Source organism: Giraffa tippelskirchi, chromosome 4 (genome assembly GCF_054371585.1).
Source record: "Giraffa tippelskirchi isolate mGirTip1 chromosome 4, T2T-mGirTip1v1.2.pri, whole genome shotgun sequence".
Taxonomy (NCBI): domain Eukaryota; kingdom Metazoa; phylum Chordata; class Mammalia; order Artiodactyla; family Giraffidae; genus Giraffa; species Giraffa tippelskirchi.
Window position 1 is genome coordinate 7909313 of NC_137278.1, and position 21804 is coordinate 7931116.

General features: G+C 56.0%; 1 protein-coding gene and 1 non-coding gene across 2 annotated transcripts; one reads left to right on the plus strand and one right to left on the minus strand.

Annotated features, from left to right (window-relative positions):
- Positions 1-991: 991 nt before the first annotated feature.
- On the minus strand, positions 992-15249 carry SLC27A4 (solute carrier family 27 member 4). The gene is made up of 13 exons (XM_081587043.1): positions 14907-15249; positions 13446-13612; positions 11572-11966; positions 9708-9866; positions 8212-8281; positions 8010-8101; positions 6806-6915; positions 6057-6266; positions 5742-5868; positions 5074-5211; positions 4775-4939; positions 4536-4682; positions 992-1800 (listed from the first exon to the last, which is right to left on the minus strand). Exons 2-13 carry the CDS (start codon positions 13604-13606, stop codon positions 1643-1645), a joined length of 1932 nt encoding a protein of 643 aa, XP_081443169.1. The 5' UTR covers positions 13607-13612; positions 14907-15249; the 3' UTR covers positions 992-1642.
- A 320-nt stretch (positions 15250-15569) lies between these two features.
- Positions 15570-15660, plus strand: TRNAR-UCU (transfer RNA arginine (anticodon UCU)). Its single transcript is given in 2 exon segments — positions 15570-15606; positions 15625-15660. It is a non-coding gene; the product is annotated as a tRNA-Arg (tRNA).
- The last annotated feature ends 6144 nt before the right edge of the window (positions 15661-21804 follow it).

Here is a 21804-nt window from a genome sequence, read left to right on the forward strand (position 1 = left end):
CCTCTGCTGGTCATACTCGGGCACTGCATCCTTGCCTGCCACTCCCAAACCCCGCCAGGTATCATTGCCCTCCAAGGGCCCAACTCCAGCTCTGCCGCCCCCTCGCTTCCCCCAAGAGTGGCACCAGAACTCCACTGTCTTTCAAAGGTCACCCCCCACTGCAGGAGGTACCCCAGACTTATCCTGGCCACCTATCACCCAGTCAGCTGCTGGCCTGGGGTGTGGCTCACAGTTGGCTCTACAAGTATGCGTGGCATGGAAGCTGCCTTCTGCACCAAGGAGGTGGTGGTGGAGCGGTGGGAAGGGCATGGGGCTGGCATTGCAGTCCCCAGCACTCACTCTGTGACTCCAGTCAAGTGACAGACGGTGGTGAGGGTTAAAGTGAAGATGAAGCCCTGGGGTGCATGCCCTGCCTGTGGCCCTGGCTTGGGCTCTACGGTCTCCCCACTCCCCACCCCCACTGGGCTGAGCACTTCTAGCCTGGATGTGACTCCAGGGATGGGCTCCAGGGGACAGCTGGCCCTCCACTGGCATTGCAGACTCACCAGCTCTGGGAAGATGGCTCCAGGAAGCCTTCCCAGACTGCACCTGGCTGGCTAGGCCGGCCTACTCTGTGCCCCGAGAGCCCCCAACCCTTTGGAAAGTGCAGCCCTGGCAGAAAGGACAACACAAGCAAGAGTGTAGAGCTGGGACCCTGCACTGGCCTAGCGCTTCCTCCCTCCGTGGCTGTGAGTGGCCTGTTCCCCAGCCTGGCTCCCTACGGCTCTCTGAATCCTCCTGATTCACAGAGGAGACAGTTACTTGCCCAAGACCACAAGCTCCTAAGTGACACCTTGCTGGAGTTAGGTGGGAACTGCCCCTCATCTGAGATGTGGGGACCGCGGCATCTTACCTGCCATATCCCTCGGTCTAAATGAACGAAGGAATGGGGCAGGGATGAATGGGGCACGAGCTGGGGTCCCAGGGGGCTGGGGTGAGTGTGCACACAGGCTCGGGGAGGCAAGGCGGAGTTTATTAGCCCCTGAGCACCCCATACCCCTTCTCCTCTCACAGCAAGGCCAGGATGGAGGAGATGTGGACAGACTGGCAAAGACAGAAAGGACAGCCAGGCAGCCACCCAGAAGATGAGAGGGGTGCCCCATCCAGGCCGCCTGCTGCAAGGTGGTCCCCTTCTGCCCGGTAGGGCTGAGGCACACTTGCATGGTCCAAGGGCCTGGATCCCCTTTGGGTGCCCGATCGCCAGCCCTCCCTGCCCCACTTTGCTGGCTTCCTGAGTCTGGGGGCTTCTCCCCTGGTCCCATACAAGCTGCCTGTTCTCTGTGAGGTGCTTGGAGACCCTCTATTTCCCCTTGTCCTGACACGAGACATCACCCCGCGGGGCCCAGTCTCAGTCTGAGGCCCAGAGACCCCGACATGGCCTCAAAGACATAAAGTGGATATGAAGCTTTCACAGAAAGCCTCAGGGCAGAGGGGGAGGCGGCAATGAGTCCCTTGGCAGTTTTGAGGGGTGGGGGTCGGCACCTCGGGGTGGTGGTGCCAGGCCCTGCTTGCTTTGGTCTGGCTTCGCCCAGGACCCCTCTGGGGTGGGAGCTGGGGCTCTGGATTCAGTATCCGCTGGCCCTCAAGAGGGACTCGGGGCCAATCACAGCTTCTCCTGGCCCGCCTGGATACGAGTGTAGGCCTCTTGGTCCAGTGGGACGTAGCGGCCCTTCCGGGCATCCAGGTAGAACAGCTGGTCTTTTACCACTGTTGGGTCAAAGCCCTCCTTCCGCAGTTCTGTCTTCTGTAGCTTGAAGGTCCCTGAGGGAGGGAGAAGACAAGTGGGAGAAGGGTCAGAGGGTGCCGGGCAGGAGTCCGAGCTCCAGGAAGCCGCCCACCAGGGCTGAGGAGGGGCAGGCAGGAGGGCTGGAGGGAACACGGAGGGGAAGCATGGGAGGAGGGACACAGCCCCTTACAGTCTGCAAAGGCTTCATCCCTCCCAGTATGCACCCCTCCTCAGCAGCCCTGGCAAAGGGGAGGGGGCGGAGTTACCCACCCCCCTTTGCAGACAAGGAAACTGAGGCCCAAAGAAGGGAAGCTATTTGTCCAGGACCACGTGCTGAGTGACAGCAGATTTACGGCAGGACACGTGCCTTCCCTGAGGGCTCCTTTTAACCTGAGCACCTCCCAGGTATAGAAGTGACCTCAGGTAATCTGCACCTCAACCCCGGGGGCAGGGGCATAACCGTATCCTGTGGATTCTGAGATGCACAAGATTTCAGATTTCAGTATCTCTGAAATAGTTCAATTACCATTTTCCCTCTTAATAAATTCTATATCTTTCAATCAATGGTATTAGCCCCACTAGACAGATGAGAAGACTGAGGCTCAGAGAAGAACAGCTCTGGGCAAACATTACACAGCTAGTAAGAATTTGAACTCAGGTACGATGGATACCAGAAATGCCTACGGCTTCCTGCCCTGGCTTCTCCTCTGTCGTGTGCATCAGCCAATTCTCCCAGCAAGAGCTGGAGTATTTCTCAATGTCTACTTGAATTTAGATTGGTTTTACAACTTACTTTGACTCAGAGAATGTGGCAGAAGCCACACTGGGTGGTCTGGGTGAGTCTAGGCCTCAAGGGGTGTTGAAGCTTCCATCCTCACCCGCTTGGGGGCACCCTGAGACCAGACTGACCTCTGAAGGATGGAAAGCCACTGGAGCAAAGGGGAACCTTCCCAGGAAAGGTCACTTAGACAACGTCCATCTAGTCAAAGCTATGGTTTTTCCAGTGGTCATGTATGGATGTGAGAGTTGGACTGTGAAGAAAGCTGAGCACAGAAAAATTGATGCTTTTGAACTGTGGTGTTGGAGAAGACTCTTGAGAGTCCCTTGGACTGCAAGGAGATCCAACCAGTCCATCCTAAAGGAAATCAGTCCTGAAGCTGATTTCCTGATGCTGAAACTCCAATCCTTTGGCCACCTGATGGGAAGAACTTACTTATTTGAAAAGACCCTGATGCTGGGAAAGATTGAAGGTGGGAGGAGAAGGGGATGACAGAGGGTGAGATGGCATCACTGACTCAATGGACATGAGTTTGAGTAAACTCCGGGAGTTGGTGATGGACTGGGAGGCCTGGCGTGCTGCAGTTCATGGGGTCGTAGAGAGTTGGACACGACTGAGCGACTGAACCGAATTGAAGTGGGTAGTCACTGGCCATGTGGGCTATGTTAATATAATTAAACAAAATTTAAAATTCACTTTCCCTATCACACTAGTCACACTTCAAGTGCTCAACAGCCACTGGGGGCTGACGGCTGCCGTGTTGAAGAGCGCAGTCAGAGAACACCGCCATCACCGCAGACAGGTGCGGAGCCAACCAGCTGGGAGTCCCACGTGAGGGAGGCCACCTCACACCCAATGGTACTATTTCTTTAAAAACTTAAAAAAAAAATTTTTTTTTGGCCACACCCCAAGGCACGTGGGGCCTTAGTTGCCTGATCAGGGATCAAACCCACACACTCCCTGCACTGCAAGATGGAGTCTTAACCACTAGACAGCCGGGGAAGCTGTCGATGGCACTATTTGACCCTAGGTGAGGCCAACAGAAGAATGCTCAGCTGAACGTCACCCCAAATTGCCGACCCACAGACCATGAGCAAATAAGACACCTGTTTGGAGCCCTAAAAGTAAGCTTGGGGGCTGTTTGTTCTGCAGCAAAGCCTATCTGAGGCCTAAGGTCCAACAGCCACCCTGTCCCTCCAGGAGGCAGAAGTCACAGCAGCCATCCAGTCCTCGGGGCGCTCACTGTCTCTGTCTGGACCCACCGCTTACCCTGCCCTTCTCTCATCTACCCGGCCCCTGGGGCCACCTGCAGCCCCTCGGACGCTGGCGGGCTGTGCAGGACATGAGTCTGACAGGGTCACTACACTGCTCAGACCCTCCTGTGGCCCCCTCCGTGCCCTCCCATCCCACCACATGCCGCTGCCCACCCCTCACGGGCCCCAGCTTTGGGGCCCTCCTTTCATTCCCCTAGCAACCAAGCACCTCCCTGCCTCAGGGACTCCGCACTGGCTGTTCCCACAGCCCAGAGGGCCTTCTGTCCCCACAGACTTCTCTCTCTCTCCCTCAGGTCTCCCGCTGAACCGGAGCCTCCTCAGGGGAGCCTTCCAGTCATCCCCAAGTCACGTTCCCTTTCCTATCAGTTTGACCTGCATTCCACTCTTTTATCTTAGCAATTCCTTATCCTGTGGCTGCCTCCTGCTCTGGAAACTCCTGGGAGGCACACAGGTCCTGCTGGAATTTGTCACCGCTCTCCCCAGGGCCCAAGCATAGTGCCTGGAGCAGACTACCACACTCAGTCAGTACTGGTTCCAGTGACAATGGACACACCGTCTCTGGAGGCTGGGTCGGCTCACAGCTAGGTCATGTCGCCGACCACCCAGAGAAGCTGTGGGGAAGGGCGAACGACAGCCACCTGGTCTCCCTAGAAGGACCTGGGAAGGGGCCTTGGCCGGCACCCATCCGTGAGTCGGAGCTGGGGGTCGGGGGACAGACCTGTCTTGTGCAGCTCGGGCAGGAAGCGCAGGAAGATGGGGTGGGCGTACAGCGGCAGCTCCTTCTGCAGGAGCTGGGCTAAGTGCTCCAGGTCACAGCTGCCGGAGGAGCTGGCCACGGCGGCCATGCCGGCCCGGCCCTCGGTCCCTGGGGGGCGGCAGAGTGGATGGTGAGCGGCTGGCCACGGCCCCGCTGGCTGCTCCACACACACGCCCGTCCCCTCCCGCCTCTCAGGATACCTGGCACCTCGACGCCGTACACGGCCACGTCGGCCATGTCTAGCAGGCGGCTGAGCGTGCCCTCCACCTCGGTGGTGGACACGTTCTCGCCTTTCCAGCGGAACGTGTCCCCTGTGCGGTCGCGGAAATACAGGTAGCCCAGCTCGTCCATCACCAGCACGTCACCTAGAGAGAGGAGTCATGTGAGGTGGGGCCCAGGGGCTTGGTTGGGGGGAGGTGTTGTCTGAGGGTGGGGACCCTCCATCCCTGCCCCCTCTCCCCAAGGAGTGGCAAAGGCCTCCGGAGGGATGCCCACCCACCACTGAGGTAGGCCTGGTCCCCCTTCTTGAAGACATCTTGAGCGATCTTCTTGTTGTTGGCGCCCTGGTTCAGGTAGCCGTCGAAGCGTCGCAGGGGGTCTCGCTGGATGATGATGCCCACTAGCTGGCCCGGCTCACCTGCAGCCAGGGGAGGCAGGGTCAGGTCCCCCTAGGGTCTCCTTCATACTAAAATGCCCCCAGCAGCAGCCCCCAGAAACGCCCCCTTTCTCCCCCAGCCGGGGAGCCCCGAGGGCTGGGAGCTTCTCAGTAACATTTGGTCACTGAACAAATGAAAGAGTGGTCAAGCTCAACGTGGACGGCCTAACCAAAGCCAGCACCCCCCAGGCCCCGCTCTGCTCAGAGGTTTATGTCCTGTACCACACTGACTCCTCAGGACAACCACGTGCAGGAGAGACTCAGGCACAGAGCTGGAGGGCTGTGGCAGCTGGGGCCCGGAGTCCACAGCACAAATAGGCTGATGGGTGGATGGGACGGTGACTGAGTGGATGGACAGATCAAGAAATAAATGCCACACAGCACTAAGAGAAGAGCTGACTTCTGGCAGCTGATCAGGACGGGGCTCCCCACCCGCCCACCCATCCCCGGCCTGTCCCCTTCCTAGGCCAGTCCCTCCCACACTGACCCCGAGTTGCAACCCTCGGGCAGACCTGGCTTGCAGGGAATGCAGAGGCCGTCAGGGCCCCGGATCAGCTCCATGGTGTCCTCGTTGACACGAAGCAGCCGGATGGGGTACACGAAGGACAGGATGCGGCTGTTGAAGCCACAGGCCCCCACCTGCGAAGGCCAAGCCTTGGGCCCAGGCTCTCCCAACTCTCCCACCACGGGCCTGAAACTGGACAGTCCAGGGGGGGCCTGCGAGCGGGGCTCAGGCTCCCACAACCACACTCCATGCCGGAAGCCCACCCTCCCCTCTGTGGTCCGTGTCTCCCGTGGGCCCTCTGCCTCCCCAACCTGGGCCGCACCTGGCCGTCGAAGTTGCCCAGGCTGCAGTTGCACTCCGTGGCCCCGTAGAACTCGGCCACCTGGGGGATGTGGAAGCGGCTACGGAAGTCGGTCCAGATGGACTGCCGGAGGCCGTTGCCGAGCGCCATGCGCACACAGTGCCGGGTTTCCGCCTCCCGGGGCGGTTGGTTCAGGAGGTAGCGGCACAGTTCGCCGATGTACTGCACGATCTGGGGGTGGACCTGGCATGAGTCTGGGCCCTGGAGGCTGCCCCTACTTCGCTGCCCTCCCAAGCCCCTACCCCTATTATCCCCGGGGCCAGCTGTGCAATCCCTTCCCTCTCTGGGCCTCAGTCTCCCCATCTGAACAATGGGAGTGCCTCCCTGAGTAACGGAGAAGGCAATGGCAACCCACTCCAGTACTCTTGCCTGGAAACTCCCATGGACGGAGGAGCCTGGTAGGCTGCAGTCCATGGGGTTGCAAGAGTCGGACACGACTGAGCGACTTCACTTTCACTTTTCACTTTCATGCATTGGAGAAGGAAATGGCAACCCACTCCAGTGTTGTTGCCTGGAGAATCCCAGGGATGGGGGAGCCTGGTGGGCTGCCGTCTATGGGGTTGCAAAGGGTCGGACACGACTGAAGCGACTTAGCAGCAGCAGCAGCAGCCCCGAGTAAATGGCTGGCTGCCTTCTGCTCGGACAGGTGTCCCTGCATAGAGCTGGTGGGAGGGGCACAGGGGCGCTCCACCCCTTCCCTTCTCACTCACCGTGCAGTTGTACTTGATACAGTCGTCCCAGAAGCGGGAAGCCGAGAACTTCTTCCGGATCACCACGGTCATGCCGTGGATCAGGCACTGCCCCATCCCCACGATGTTTCCTGAAGGCAGAGGGGGGACCCGGGGGTCAGGGAGACAGGAGTCCCTTCCCTCCAGAGCCTCATCTTTTTGTTTATTTTGGCCACCAAAGATGTCATTTTATTTTTTTAACTGTTTATTTTGCACTGGGGTATAGCCGATTAGCCAACAATGTCATGATAGTTTCAGGTGAAGAGCGAAGGGACTCAGCCATACATATACATGTAACCATTCTCCCCCAAACTCCCCTCCCATCCAGGCTGCCACATAACATTGAGCCAAGTTCCCTGGGGCTATACAGTACTGAGTGAATTAAGTCAGACAAAGAAGGAGAAATATCGTATACTCCAGAGCCTCCTCTTGCACAGTCCAATCCCGTCAAAGACCCTTTCCGTTTCCCCTGTCTTGCCCCCTCCTCCTCTAACTGGTCACATCTCTCCCCAGTCAGACACCTTCCATGGCTCCCCAGTGCCTACGGGATCAGGTGCACACTACTTAGATAGTCCCCTGAAGCCTCTGGAGCTGGCCCCAAGCTCCTTCTCCCAAAGCTGTAACGCTGCCATTCAGCCAGCCAGAGCTGAGCTAGCCTGCCTGGCTTCACGCCTGCCTGGCTTCACATCTGCCTGTCTTGGGGGGGGCACCTCCTCCAGGAAGCCTTCCTGGAGTTGGGCTCTTCCTTGAGTTGAAATCCTCCTGCTCCCTGCCGCTCCCCACACTCAATGCCCTTTCTTGCCTGAGAGTTGAGGGTAGGGTTCCCATCATTCAGCCTGCCCCCAACACACACACTCAAACTCTAAGCACCTTTAAGGGCAGGAACTATATTTAGTCCATCTCTGTCTTTCTATAAGGCCCCCAGACCAAGCAGCAAGGCTGTCCACACCCGTGGAAATGGACTGAATGGTCAGACCAGCCCAGGTGCCCTGTGGGGCACCGCCACACCCACACCAATTATGCTGGTATGGCCACTCTCATCTAGGACAATGCCCACATCTGGATTTGAACCCAGATTTGACTCTAAAGCTTGTTATGTTTCTACTCCAACATGTAGCCTGCCAGGAGGGGTAGGGCTCTGAAGGCTCAGGGGCGGCTGGGCACCGAGGGGGCGGGCCCAGGCTACCTGCAGAGTGGTAGAGGGGGAGGCAGTCATAGATGATGTCGTCGTGCCGCATTCGGAAGCCGTAGTACACCAGGGCGGCCATCCGGTAATACCTAGGAAGGCAGAAGGCTGAGGGCTCTGTGGGCCCCTGGAAAGGCAGGAGGAGAGGCACCCCAGGCCCCACCTCCCCAGGTCTCCCCCACTCAGGGCACCGTCCCCTTACCTGCTGTGCACCACGATGGCAGCTTTGGGCAGCCCAGTGGTGCCTGACGTGTAGATGTAGAAGAGCTTATCTGAGGAAAACAGGCAGGAGCGGCTGTGAGAGGGGCCGGCACAAGGCTGGGCACAGTCAGATGCTGGTAGGTGTGTATCACTTAACACCCATTCCCAGCACACCTCCTCCAGGAAGCCTACCCTGATGACCCCCAGACATCACTACCTGCTCTAATACCTGCATTGGTTCCTTCAACACACTCTTCTGAGCCCTCACTCTGTGCCAGGGCCAGGGCAACATCAGTGACTAATATGAGCACAGGCCTTGCCTAGGAGGGAGGTGCCCACCCAGTGGGACAGGAAGATGAGGAGGCGGCCATTTCCAATAGCAAGCACTGCACATTGGCAAGCACAGGGCCCGCCAAAGCCCGGTGGCAGCACTGGACCCAGGCTCCAGGGAGGGGAGGTGGCTCCAGGGAGGGCTTTCTCAGAGGAGGTGATGCCTACTGCATGGGAGGTATCAGCTGCAGACAGCGGGGCTCATAGGCAGCTTTTGCACCAGCAACCGTGTCTTTATCTGCTCATATCTGGGGACCAGGGACAGTCACATCACGGTTTCTGTGTGAGACTCAGTCCCACCAGGCTGGAGGTTCCAGGAGGTCAGGCATGCCACGGGGTGACGCCACATGTTATGCAGTAACTCTCGTGTTACAGGGTGCCCACGGCATGTCAGCCCAAGGCTGGGCACCAGACTCAACCAGCCAGAGGCCCTGCCCTCAAGGAGCTTACAAAAGCACCCAGCATGCAAGAGCCACAGATGGCAGAGGTCAAACGATAATGACCCCAGCTCTCCAGGGGACCTTTTCCAGCCCTCAAGCATAGGTTCGGTTGCCATCCCCAACTTTATGGCTCTGGGAACCGAGGCTCAGAGAGCAGCTCAGGTGTTCAGGGTCACACAAGGGAAGCAGTAGAGTTGCAACATGAACTTGGCCCAGGCTCTGAACAACCCCCTAGGCCATGCGGCAAGCAGTGGGCTCCACAAGGCAGGCTTCTGGAGCGGAGAGGAAGAGAGACAAGAGGGTCCGGAAGGCTGCCTGGAGGAGGGGGCAGGGGGCAGGCAGCCCAGAGCAGGGAGGGGATCACAACAGGGGCCTGCCCTGAACAGGCACTGGGTGACTATGAAAGGGGCTTGCTGTGGGCCTGAGCCCAGCCCACACTCAGACAAGGCAGGCTCCCGGGCTCCACATGCTCCTGCGTGCATCGGGCATCAGCGAAGGCTGTTCAAGAACTGCATGTTCAAGAAGTGCCTGGCACTTTCACACACGCCAGCTCACGCAGTCTTCACAGTAAAAGCTGGGGACTGTGCTCACTTTCCCCGAATGGAAAAGAGAGGTGACATGACTCACTCCAGGTCACACGGCAAGTTTACAGAAGAACCCAGGCCCCGAGGGCAGCACTCTGTCTGTTGACCATTTTTGAACCTTTCTGTGGGGGTGAGGGGCTCACCTACGAAGCCCTTGTTGGGACGGCTGGGCTGGTGCTTGGGGGCATCTTCCAGCAGCGGGTCCAGGTGCTTCGTGCTGGTGGGCACCGCGCTGGGCTCCCAGGGACCAGAGCAGAAAAGGTTGAGCGAGGGGTCCAGGTTGGCATGGATCTCAAGGACAGCTGCAGGGGAAACAAGACAGACCCACAGGCAGGCCAGGGCCCCCCCTCCGTGTTCCGGGGACCTCTGCTCATGTCGGGGCTGAGCATGGTGTCAGGGGACGCTGGCTGGGTGTGGCAGAGAGGTGGGTGAAGTGTCTGGGACTTGTTATAAGGAAGATGCTGAGAGAAGCAAGGGCTCTCGCGGGCTGCTGGCTGATCTTGTGGGGGGCTCTTTACAGGCATGCTCCTGCTCACACACCTCAGGAAACAGGTACCAGTAACAGCCCATCTTACAGATGAGAACCTCACTGAAGCCCCAAGCACAGGAGGGACTCACAGCTAGAATGTGCCAGATATGGGGCTCAAAGCCAGCTCTACCTCACCCCAGGGTTTACGCTTCTATCCACTGCATGATGCTAGTCTGTAGGGGACTGGTTAGGAGGGAGGAGTCGGGGGGCGGTCAGGGGGCGGTGGCCTGCTCTCAGGCTCCCCTGCACCCTACAGGTGTCCAGACACTCAGCGCCCAGAGCACAGGCCGGTCCTGGCCCACTCGGCCATACTTCCTCTTAACTTCTTCCAATCCTCTCACCTCTCTCCCTGCCGCCTCCTTCCTCTCCTTGTTTCAGCATCTCTGTAACCTCTTCTGCCCGTTAGCTCACAACATTAGCCCATTAGTCACAACAGCATGGGGAGAGAGAACAGGGACACTGGAGTCAAGCCCAAGGTCAAATCTCTGCTCTGTCACCCACTTAACAGCTGTGTGGCTCTGGGTGGGTGCCTCGCGCCACTCTGGACCTCGGTCTCATCCTCTGTAAAGCCAAGATGACACTCTCTGCTTTCACCAGGCTTTGTGAAGACTAGAGCCGCTTCTGTGAAGCACCGAGCTCAGCATGCGGTCAGTACCGGTGCGGCGGCCAATAAACAAGCTCTGTGGGACAGCAGGGAGCGGCTTCTTGTTCCCATTTTACAGATCAGGTAGATGAGGCCATGTATGAATGTGAGAGCTGGACTATAAAGAGAGCTGAGCGCCAAAGAACTGATGCTTTTGAACTGTGGTATTGGAGAAGACTCTTGAGAGTTCCTTGGACTGCAAGAAGACCAACCAGTCAATCCTCAAAGAAATCAGTCCTAAATATTCATTGGAAAGACTGATGCTGAAGCTGAAGCTCCAATACTTTGACCACCTGACATGAAGAACTGACTTACTGGAAAAAACCCTGATGCTGGGAAAAATGGAAGGCAGGAGGAGAAGGGGACGACAGAGGATGAGATGGTTGGATGGCACCACCGACTCAATGGACATGAGTTTGAGTAGGCTCCAGGAGTTGGTGATGGACAGGGAGGCCTGGCGTGCTGCAGTCCATGGGGTTGCAAAGAGTCGGACACGACTGACTGAGTGACTGAACTGACTGAGGTGAGGCCAAGTGAGTCACAAGAATGGTTACCATTCTGTCTGAGGGCTCACGTAGAGTCAGCCGCTTTGTTCCTGCTTCACTCTGTTAAGCACCTCCCTGAAAACGGTGTTGTGCTGAGGAGACCGTGGCAGAGGACTGCCATCTCCCCGGGTCTCCCAGCTCCCGGGGAGTGGGGGAAGAGCCCAAGCCGTCTGACTCCAGGGCTCATGCCCTTAACCTCTGAGCCACACACAGCCTCCCTCGGGGGCTGGAGGTAGGTTGCGGCAGTCCCATGGGACTCCCTGCCTGTCCCTTGCCACTTTAGGGCTCACCTGGGGCCATCTCACTGCCAAAGACGAGGGCCCGGGCCTGGGAGGAGGTCAGGCAGTGGAGCAGCGCGTCCCGCCGGAGGTTGGTGTTGATGAGTGCTGCCTCCACGCCCAGCTTGGCCATACCCAGCCACAGGCCCACAAACTCGTTGCGGTTCTCCATGAAGAGGGCGGCCACGTCGCCAGAGGCCAGGCCCTGCGCCTGCAAGAAGTTGGCCACGCTGTTTGAGTAGTCGTCCAGCTGCCGGAAGGTCCAGTGCGTGTCTGTGCCCTCGAAAATCAGGGCTGTCTTGTCCGGGTGGCGTTGGACTGTGGCGGCGAACAGGATGGGCACCGTGCTCCGCTCCCGGAGGTACCGTCGGACCTTGGCTTTCACCTTCAGGAGCACGGTGCCGCCGCTGGGGGTGGGGAGGAGGAGCAAGGGAGCTGTGACTGCCGGGCTTGGTGGGGGGGGGGTCCCAAGACCCTGGTCTGATCGCTTGTGACACCCCCTTCCCAGCACCCATGTGTAGGGCAGCGTTACCTATAGTGGCTCACTGATGCTGCATGATAACACCAGGCACCTGGGCAATGACTCCCTCCCCGCTCGGTACAGAGGAAGACACCAGTGCCCAGGACCTGCCCTGGGCTTCAAGGTGGGACAACGTGGCGGTGCTGACGTTTGAACTTCAGTCCCCTCCGACTCCAGAGTTCAACCCCTATTGCCCTCTAAGCTCTGCTCAGAGTCTGTGGCTCTGTCAGGGCCTTCCACGACTCCGGGGACCAAGCCAAAGTCCAAACTCCTCATCCTGGACCTGGCACACCCCGGATCATCTCCCCCTCACCACTCTGGTAAAAAAGGACAAGTTTGCAATTTGTCTGGTTTCCCTCCCTGTGGGCCTGGCAAGGGTGGAGCTCTGTCCTGCCTCACCATCTTGCTCTCGAGCCCTGCTCGGTGCCAGGCAGGGTGTTGACGTTCAAAGTGTTTGTGCAACAAGCTTTTTGCAATATCCCCCTGCCTTGCCCTGCCACCTCGGACCCCTGAACTCTCCTGGCTCCCCAGCCTCTCTGCCTTTGCTGCTGCCATGCCCTCCAGCTGGCACCCCCTGCTTCCACCTCCTGGAGGTGACTCTGAAGCACACCTGCTTCTCCTCTGGGAGGCCTCCTCTGATTTTCCAGGGCCCAGGCCTGAAGCCGTCTCTCTGCTTCACGCCCCCACAGCTCTGGGCTGCTGCCATCCTTCCCGCGGTGGCCACTCAACACCTCCTTTTGCAATCAGCTCAGATTGACAAACGCTGAGCTGCCTGTTCTGGGTGCGGGTTACACTGCTGGGACACTACTGTGGGCAAGACAAGACTGCGAGGGTCTCTGCTCGCAGGGCCCTGCCAGCCTGAGGATTTTCTGTGCCAGTGTCTAGCACAGAGCAGGTGGCAGGGATTCTGGTACAGGATATCCTCCTTGTGGACTATACCTGCCTTTCTTTGTGGAGCAGGTTCTTTGTGGGCATGATTCAGGGTATGCTCAAGAACCCACGCCAGCTGGAGGACAGGGACTTTCCCACAGGGTTCTTCTTCACCCTCTCACAAGCTATGGCATCTTCTTGGGACCCCTTACCAGGGTGTCCTCAACATTCCTGGTGTTCAGTGTATGGACCAGGCCCCCAAGTCTGCTCCAGGCTAAGGGGCCCTAGGTTAGGGAGATTCCCTGGGAAGAGACTTTGACCGTGGCAATGGAGGTACCATGTACTATTGCGGGGGAAGGATGCAGAGCAAAGACTGCTCCTTTGGGGCCCAGGTGCTCTGTGATGGTAGAGGCTGTGTGATCTGGTTTGGGGAGATTTGGGAGATTAGACCCAGCAGAGTGTAGGAGACCCAGGAAGGGCTGAACCAGGTACTCACAAGACATCACGCCTGACAGTCTTGATAAAAATTCGGATGAAGCGCCAGCCGCCAGACCCCAGGTAGAGGAAGAACAGGGAGAACCCCACTTGGGTCCAGGGCAGTTTCAGCACCAGCCGGGAGAACAGCAGCACTCCCAACAGAGATGCCCCAAGCAGCATTTTGGCCTGTGGGCACAGGGCGGTCAGTGGACTCAAGTGCCTGGGTCCCCTACCTCCCGGCCCGGGCAGCCAGGCCACTATCATCTCAGATGGTCAATGTGAGTGAGGTCAGATGGAGTGGGGTAGCTGAGGACTGGGTCCCATCCCAGAGCAGCCTGGAAGGGTCAGGCTAGAGGCGTGGACTTGAGGTGAGGAGCTGGGTTGCGGGTCAGAGGCTGGTTCTAGCCTCCCAGTCCCATCTCTGCCTAGGACTCTCTGAATGATCTTGGACAAGTCCCTTTCCCACTTTAGTCCTTAGTCTTCCCTTCTGTGCAATGGGTGTAGTGAACATTGGTCTCAGAGGACAGTCCACCCGCCTGACATGTAGTATCCCAGCCAAAATGGCTTGGTATTGACTTAAGTGCCTCTTGCTCGACTCCCCACTAGGAGACCTAGGGAGTTTCTGTGGATGATAAGGCCAAGCCACAACACCCAGAGGGGTAGCTTCTTGGGAAGGGGCCTTGCTCAGTCCCTGCCCTTAGGCCTGGGAGCACCATACCTCTGCTGGCCCACAGGGGGCGATGGAGAAAACAGGTAAAAGCCTGGAGGTGCCCGAGAGGTGATCGCCCAGAGGAGAAAGGTATTGAGAGGAAGAAGGCCTTGAAGGCACCCCCACAAACACACTCAGCAAGCCACTCTGATGACTCTTTGGGAACTGGGGCTTAAGGGAAGAGGAACAGCTGGCAGGGCTGAGATCAGGGCTCTTGGACTCTATTCCTAGCACTTTACAGACTTGCTCAAGGGAGAGCAGACGGGGCTGTTTGCCTTTAGGCTCTCCTAATCCTGGGGAGGGGCTGAAGGTCACGGCTATGAGGTAGCCTGAGATTCTCCAAGCCAGGATGAAGACATGGTCCGGACCCTTAGACCATCTCGCCCTCCTCCACAGGAAAAGCAAAAGGCAGGAGGAGGACTGCACCAGCGCCTCCTACTACAATGCCAAAGGTCTCCAAGGTCCCCAGAACTGTGGTCTCCCAGAGTACGCCAAGGCAGAAAGCAAGAACCCGTCCCGAAAGGCTGAGGGTGTGGACGAGGAAGGAATAGGATGCCCAGATCGCCCGGGGTCGCGATCCCGGGTCACTACACGGATCGCCCGGCCCCTAAAAAGCCGGGGTAACAGAGCGCCCGGCAAGGAGACAGAGCAGCAGGGCGCGCCCCGTCCCCCTCGCTCCGCCCCCCAGCCCAAGCCGGTACTGCCACCTCCCCCGGACTTGACCGGGCACATTCTCTCGCCCGGAGACCCATTGTTCTGGCCTGTGCTCACCTGGCGTCGGCCCCCGCTGCGGGGGACTCTGTCCAGATGCGTCCTGCCGGCTGTAGCAGAGTAGGGAACGCGGCGCGCATCAGCCGCTCCTGGGCGCGCGGAGCAGGTTCTCAGCAGCGCTTTGCCGGCTTTGCGCCTCGACTGGCCCGGGCCACTCGGCCGGCCCCGCCCGCCGCCCGGCTCCGCCCGCCCGCGGCGCTCCTCCCCCGCCCGCCTCCCGCCATCCAAACCGGCTGCGCCTGCCGGCGACACCTCCTTCGGCGCCTTGCCCACGGGCGAGCGAGCCGCAGAGCCGGCCGGTGCCGCGCAGCCTCTGAGCGCCCGGCCCCGCCGGACTCAGCCCGCCCCCTACGCGCGCGACGGCCTCGGGCGGGGCGCTGCGCCGCACGCTGGAGATTGTAGTCCGCCCGCCGCGCGCCCCCGCCAGGCCGGGAGGAGGCAGGCAGGCTCTTCCTGGACCCCCACTCCCCGCAACCCGTGGGCGCCCGGGCGTGGGGGAGAGCAGCCCCCCGCCCCTCCACCGCACCACTGGCTGGGATTCCGGGAGTCCGCGCCCAGACACTAGCAAAGAGTTCGGCCAAGGCCCCGCGCCACACCTAGAAGGGCGCTAAAAGGGCGGGTTTTCAGGCAGAGGTATGTCGGCGCGGGGGAGGACGAGCAACCGGCTCTGTGGCGCAATGGATAGCGCATTGGACTTCTAGCCGGACTGGGTGTGGTTATTCAAAGGTTGTGGGTTCGAGTCCCACCAGAGTCGAATTTTGACGTCTCCTCCTTCGCTTCCATTCGGATATTTTGTGGCCTCCGGTGCCATAAGGAGGAAGGACTGATGCTGAAGCTGAAAAACTCCAATACTTTGGCCACCTGATGGGAAGAAATGACTCATTGGAAAAGACCCTGGTGCTGGGAAGGAATGAAGGCGGGAGGAGAAGGGGACCACAGAGGGATGAGATGGTTGGATGGCATCATCGACTCAATGGACATGAGTTTGAGTGAACTCTGGGAGGTGGTGATGGACAGGGAGGCCTGGCGTGCTGTCCTTCATGGGGTCACAAAGAGTCGGACACGACTGAGCGACTAAACTGGACTGAACCGAGTGCCATCAGGTTCAGAAGACCCCGCCACACACTCCTGCAGACCTCAGGCTAGCGCCAGTGCTTCTGGGACGGCAATAAACTTGGCGACCGGAGTGCTGTGTAGGAACCCTTTGCAATGCTGCTACCTTGAAAGCAACCTGGCATACTTGGTAGTAAGTACAAAGGGCACGGACCTGGAGACTTCTATAAATCTTTGGCCCCTGAAGAGTATGACCACATTTGTCGTGGCACCTGCCCAGCCCAGCCCTGTGCCCCTTGCCAACTTCCCCACCCTGTGTCACTCTGGACCTCTCAAAACTGGGCTCCTTGATAATGAAACATGTTGGGCATCCACAGTTGCCATTTGTCGTTAAATAGATCCCTTAATCTGGAGAGAGGTTCCAGAGGAAGGGGACACGTGTACACCTATGGCTGATTCATATTGATGTTTGGCAGAAACCAACACAATACTGTAAAGCAATTATCCTTCAATTAAAAATAACTAAAGTTTTTTTTTTAACTTAAAAAAGATATATCCCTCCTTAATCCCTTAGTTCTGTCCAAGTCCTTAAAAGTGAGGAGGGACAATTTTCAGAGCCTGTTTACAGAAATTAAAAATGAAATTTTGGGGGACTTCCCTGGTGGGTTAGTGGCTAAGACTCCAAGCTCCCGATGCAGAGGGCCTGGGTTCGATTACTTGTCAGGGAACTAAAACCTGCATGCTAAAATATCCTGCCTGCATGCTGCAACTAAGACCTAGCATAGCCAAGTATTTTTTTTTTTTAATGAAATTTTGGTCTGATAAGTATTTGGATCTATTTCTTTCAGAGTACAGGGTGCATCCTTTTGGGGGACCAAGGTATATAAAGGCACCACTTCCCCCTTGGATATGACATTCGGGAGGCAATGTGGTGCAATGGTTATGGGCCTAGGCTTTGGCATCCAACAGACCTGGGTCAGCTTCTCAGTTGAGTTTAAAGTTTCCTTTTCTTATGTGTAAAAATCAAGACATGCTAACAGTGTTCACCTTAGAGGGTTGGTTTGGAGAGTCGTGGGGAGCATCTGAATTAGCAGTTGACATTTTTATTATTGTAACTTACAGGCTCATTGACCACAATGCATATAAAAAACCTGGACCTGAAGATTATCTCTAATTGTATCCACAGGTCTTAGCGAATAACAGAAGCTCAAATAAACGCTTGTTGAATGAATGACACAGAGGGTGAATTGGAGGCCCTGAACCAGGGGCACTAGTAGTAAAGAACCAGCCTCCCAGTGCAGGTAGATGTAAGAGACAAGGTTGTCCCTCACCATGTGCTCACTGTACTTCATTCAACACCCACCACACACAGGTTACTGTGATTTAGTTTCTTTGCTTTCCAGTCAGACACATCTGAGTTGCCCTCTGGACCAGCTGTTCCACACGTGGTGAGGGACAACCTGTTCAGAGAAGAGATAATCTCCACCTACCCGCCTCGGTGTGTCCAGCTAGGCTATAAGCCACTTTAGGGCAGACTGTCTTGTTCGTCTAGGTCCCCTGGCATCACCCCCCTCAGGCTGGGTACGGTTCTGGCTTCACCAATGTGTCCAGGGTGGAGGAGAGCAGGGGTGTTGGTCACCACCACCACCTCTTCCTCCAAATTCTCACTCGCCCACTTTGCATAGGACCTCAGGGGTTGGTGTGGCAATGATCATGTTTACACCTACGGATATGGGTGTGGATAAGGTTGTGGATGAGTCTTCTCTCCCCCTGGGGCCTCCCGTGTGTCCTCTTCAGTAGGATGGCACTAGGTCGTCACAGTCTCTGCCTGTTTCCTGCCTCGGGCTGAGTGTGGATCCAGTGAGATGATGCACGCCAAACTCTCAGCACAGGCCTGGCACATCCAAGGCCCTCAGCTGCCACCGCTGCTCAACTCCACGAGGCTGGGTTGCAGCTGTCTCAGTGACTAGGGAGACCTGGTGTTAGGGGAGTGTAATTTCTTCAGTTCTGTCTCATCACAACAAAAATTTGAAGCGAGGACGTTAAAGCCCTCTGCGTGTCACAGCTCTTGGACAGTGTTACAGCTCAGTTTTATTTAGAAAATGAAAATACATCCTCGAGGCGTGAGGGCATGCTGACCCAAAAGACCCAAAGAGACGAAGAGGCGAGAGAGTGAGAAGACGCGGGAGAGAGAGCCCTGGCCCTTTGGTTTCTCTTTTTGTTTTTTCCTGCCCTATGTAAATTGGGCTAGCCAGGAGTGCTGTTTGTTCTACCTGAAGTCCTCACTCCAGTCCTCAAACCTTCCTTTGTTCTATTTTCGTGGGCTTTTCCCCTCCTTGTCTTTTAACCACTGCCATTCTGGACTCCTTTTTCCTATTCTAACTACCTAACGCTGGCATTTGGCAAACACTTTGAAGGCCTCGATGACGTGATTGAAGACTAGTGGGATTGTACACCAGGCTGCTGCTGCTGCTAAGTCGCTTCAGTCATGTCCAACTCTGTGCGACCCCATAGATAGCAGCCCACCAGGCTCCACCGTCCCTGGGATTCTCCAGGCAAGAACACTGCAGTGGGTTGCCATTTCCTTCTCCAATGCATCAAAGTGAAAAGTGAAAGTGAAGTCGCTGAGTCATGTCCGACTCTTCGCGACCCCATGGACTGCATCCCACCAGGCTCCTCCGTCCAGGGATTTTCCAGGCAAGAGTACTGGAGTGGGGTGCCATTGCCTTCTCCGGTACACCAGGCTACATGAGAAAAGGGCCACGTAGTGGGTAAAGTGACTGGAAAAATCCTGGTGTGCTAGGCTGAGGTGGTTATACTGGGGCAGTGAAGAGCCACTGAAGGTTTTTGTTTTTATTTTGTTAATATTTATCTATTTAGGCTGTGCCAGGTCTTAGTGGTGACACACAGGATCTTTAGTTGTGGCGTGCAATCGCTTAGATGTGGCATGTGGGATCTCGTTCTGTGACCAGGGATTGAACCCAGGTCCCCTGCATTGGGAGCGCAGAGTTTTAACCACTGGACCACCAGGCAAGTTCTAGGGGTTCTTAAGAAGGGTAGGCTGGGTGCTGTGGTTTGCAGGACCTGCTGAACTGAGGCTGATCGCACAGCAGGCTCCTTTTCACTGATGTGACCCCCATCTGCTCTGCGTTGGGGAGCTAACATCAGCACTTACATCTCCAGACTTAACAGAGATGGACATCAGAACTCATGTGAAGCAATTAAACCTCCCCTGGGGGCTGGAGTGGTTTGGCCTCTGCACAGCAGAGGTGTTTATCCCATAGATGTTAGCTGTATTTGGCATTAGGACCTCGGAGCCGTGTTAAGTCCTCCTACTCTGAGTGTGCGCAAAATACCTGTGGCTGGATTGTGGACACAGTGACTTCAAAGGAGGCCTTGAAGGGCCTTCATAGGGAATAACAGCTTCCACATGCTAAGTTCTTACACTGTACTAAAGCATTACACTTGTACGATGGTCCTGTTGTGGGATAGGTCTGTATTCTCCCCATTTTACAAATGAGAAAAACGGAGGCTCAAAGGGTGATGTGATTACTACAAGTGTGCAGGGCTGGTTGGTGCCAGGGCCAGATCTGTCTTCAGAGCCTGTGCCCCCCAAACACAGATGGAGGGAAAGGGAGCTTCCCCTTGGCTATTGGGAGAGGATACAGGGCCTGCGCATCCCAGGAGTCTCCATCACACTCCAGCCATGTGACCCTAGTGCTCAGTCGAGTCCAGCTCTGTAGCCCACCAGGCTCCTATGTCTGTGGGATTTTTCCAGGCAAGAATAGTGGAGTGGGTTGCCATTTCTTCCTCCAGGAGATCTTCCCAACCCAGGGAGCAAACACAGGTTTCTTAAGTCTCCTGCATTGGCAAGTGGATTCTTTACCACTGAGCCACCTGGGAAGACTCGAATTTGAGAAGAGTAAAACTTCTGCTTCATTTACTATGTAAAAAGCCTTTGTGTGGATCGCAACAAATTGTGGAAAATTCTTAAAGAGATAAGAATACCAGATTACCTTACCTGTCTCCTGAGAAACCTATATGCCGGTCAAGAAGCAACAGTTAGAACTTTACATGGAACAATAGACTGGTTCAAAATTGGGAAAGGAGTACGAGGCTGTATATTGTCCTCCTGTTTATTTAACTTATATGCAGAGTACATCATTCAAAATGCCCGGCTGGATGAATCACAAGCTGGAATCAAGATTGCTGGGAGAAATATAAACAACCTCAGATATGCAGATGACACCACCCTTATGGCAGAAATCTAAGAGCAACTAGAGCCTCTTGATGAAGGTGAAAGAGGAGAGTGATAAAGCTGGCTTAAAACTCAACATTCAAAAAGCTAAGATCATGGCATCTGGTCCCATCACTTGTTAGCAAATAGATGGCGGAAAAGTGAAAGCAATGAGATTTTATATTCTGGGGCTCAAAAGCCACTGTGGACAGTGACTGCAGCCATGAAATTAAAAGACACTTGCTCCTTGGAAGGAAAGGCTTGTCTGTGACAAACCTAGACAGAATATTAAAAAGCAAAGATATCACTTTGCCAACAAAAGTCTTTATAGTCAAAACTATGGTTTTTCCAGTAGTCATGTATGGATGTGAGAGTTGGACCATAAAGAAGGCTGAGCGCCAAAGAGCGGATGCTTTTGAATTATGGTGCTGGCGAAGACTGTTGAGAGTCCCTTGGACAGCAAGGAGATCAAACCAGTCAATCCTAAGGGAAATCAACCCTGAATATTCATTGGAAGGACTGGTGCTAAAGGTGAAGCTCCAATACTTTGGCCGCCTAATGCGAAGAGTTGACTCATTAGAAAAAAGACCCTGATGCTGGGAAAGCCTGACAGCGAAAGGAAAAGGGGGAAGTGGAGGATGAGATGGTTAGATAGCATCACTGACTCAATAGACATGAGTTTGAGCAAACTCTAGGAGATAGTGAAGGACAGGGAAGCCTGGCATGCTGCAGTCCATGAAGTTGCAAAGTGTCGGACACAACTTAGCGACTGGACAACAACAAAAGGTAAAATCCCATCGGCAAGTTCTATCATTTCAAAAATTTTACACACTCAAAATTTTGATAGTTACTGCCTAACTGCTGCTCAAAAAGATAACACTGATTACACTTCTAAGAATTTTCCATTATTTTACATTATAGGCAACTGAGAACATTTTTCACAGTGGTTACTAATAAAAACATACAAATAAACCACTCACCAGAAAATCTTCAAAAGCTCTCAGAAAAATAAAACACTCGTAATCATGGAAATTCTTTTGTGTGTGACCCTAGGGTGCTCCCCAGACCTGTGACCCTCACTGCGAAATGCGGCTGTTGTGGGGACTGAATGAGATCTTGCCGGCGGAGTGCTCAGCACCATTACTTCAACCACGAAGCAGCAAGTCCCTACCACCAGCCAGGCAGTGGTTCCCAACAGTGAAGGGAAAGAAGGTCACTGACTTCTGGGAGCACCCAGCTCCTAACAAACGAGGTCATCCCAGGGTGCGGTGAGCACTGTAAAGAAAGCCACTGATGAGATGGCATGAGGGTGAAGAGACGGCTTCAGACAGGGGGGTCTGGGAAGTCCCTTTGGAGGTGACGTTTGAGCACAGGTGTGAATGACAAGGAGCTGACCGCGTTATGACCTAGGATGTGGTGGTCCCAAAAGTAGGAAGAAGACCACCGCGGTTTATTCAGATGAAGGAGGGAAGATTCTGGGCCTCCAGGGCTGCGGTAAGAGCTCAGTAAGTTGTAGCTGTTGCCACTGTCATTTTTTTTCCCACCATGAGCTGGAGACCAGGCCCCCTCGCCAGCTCATCCTGATGCCCAGGGCCTGTCTCTTGAGGG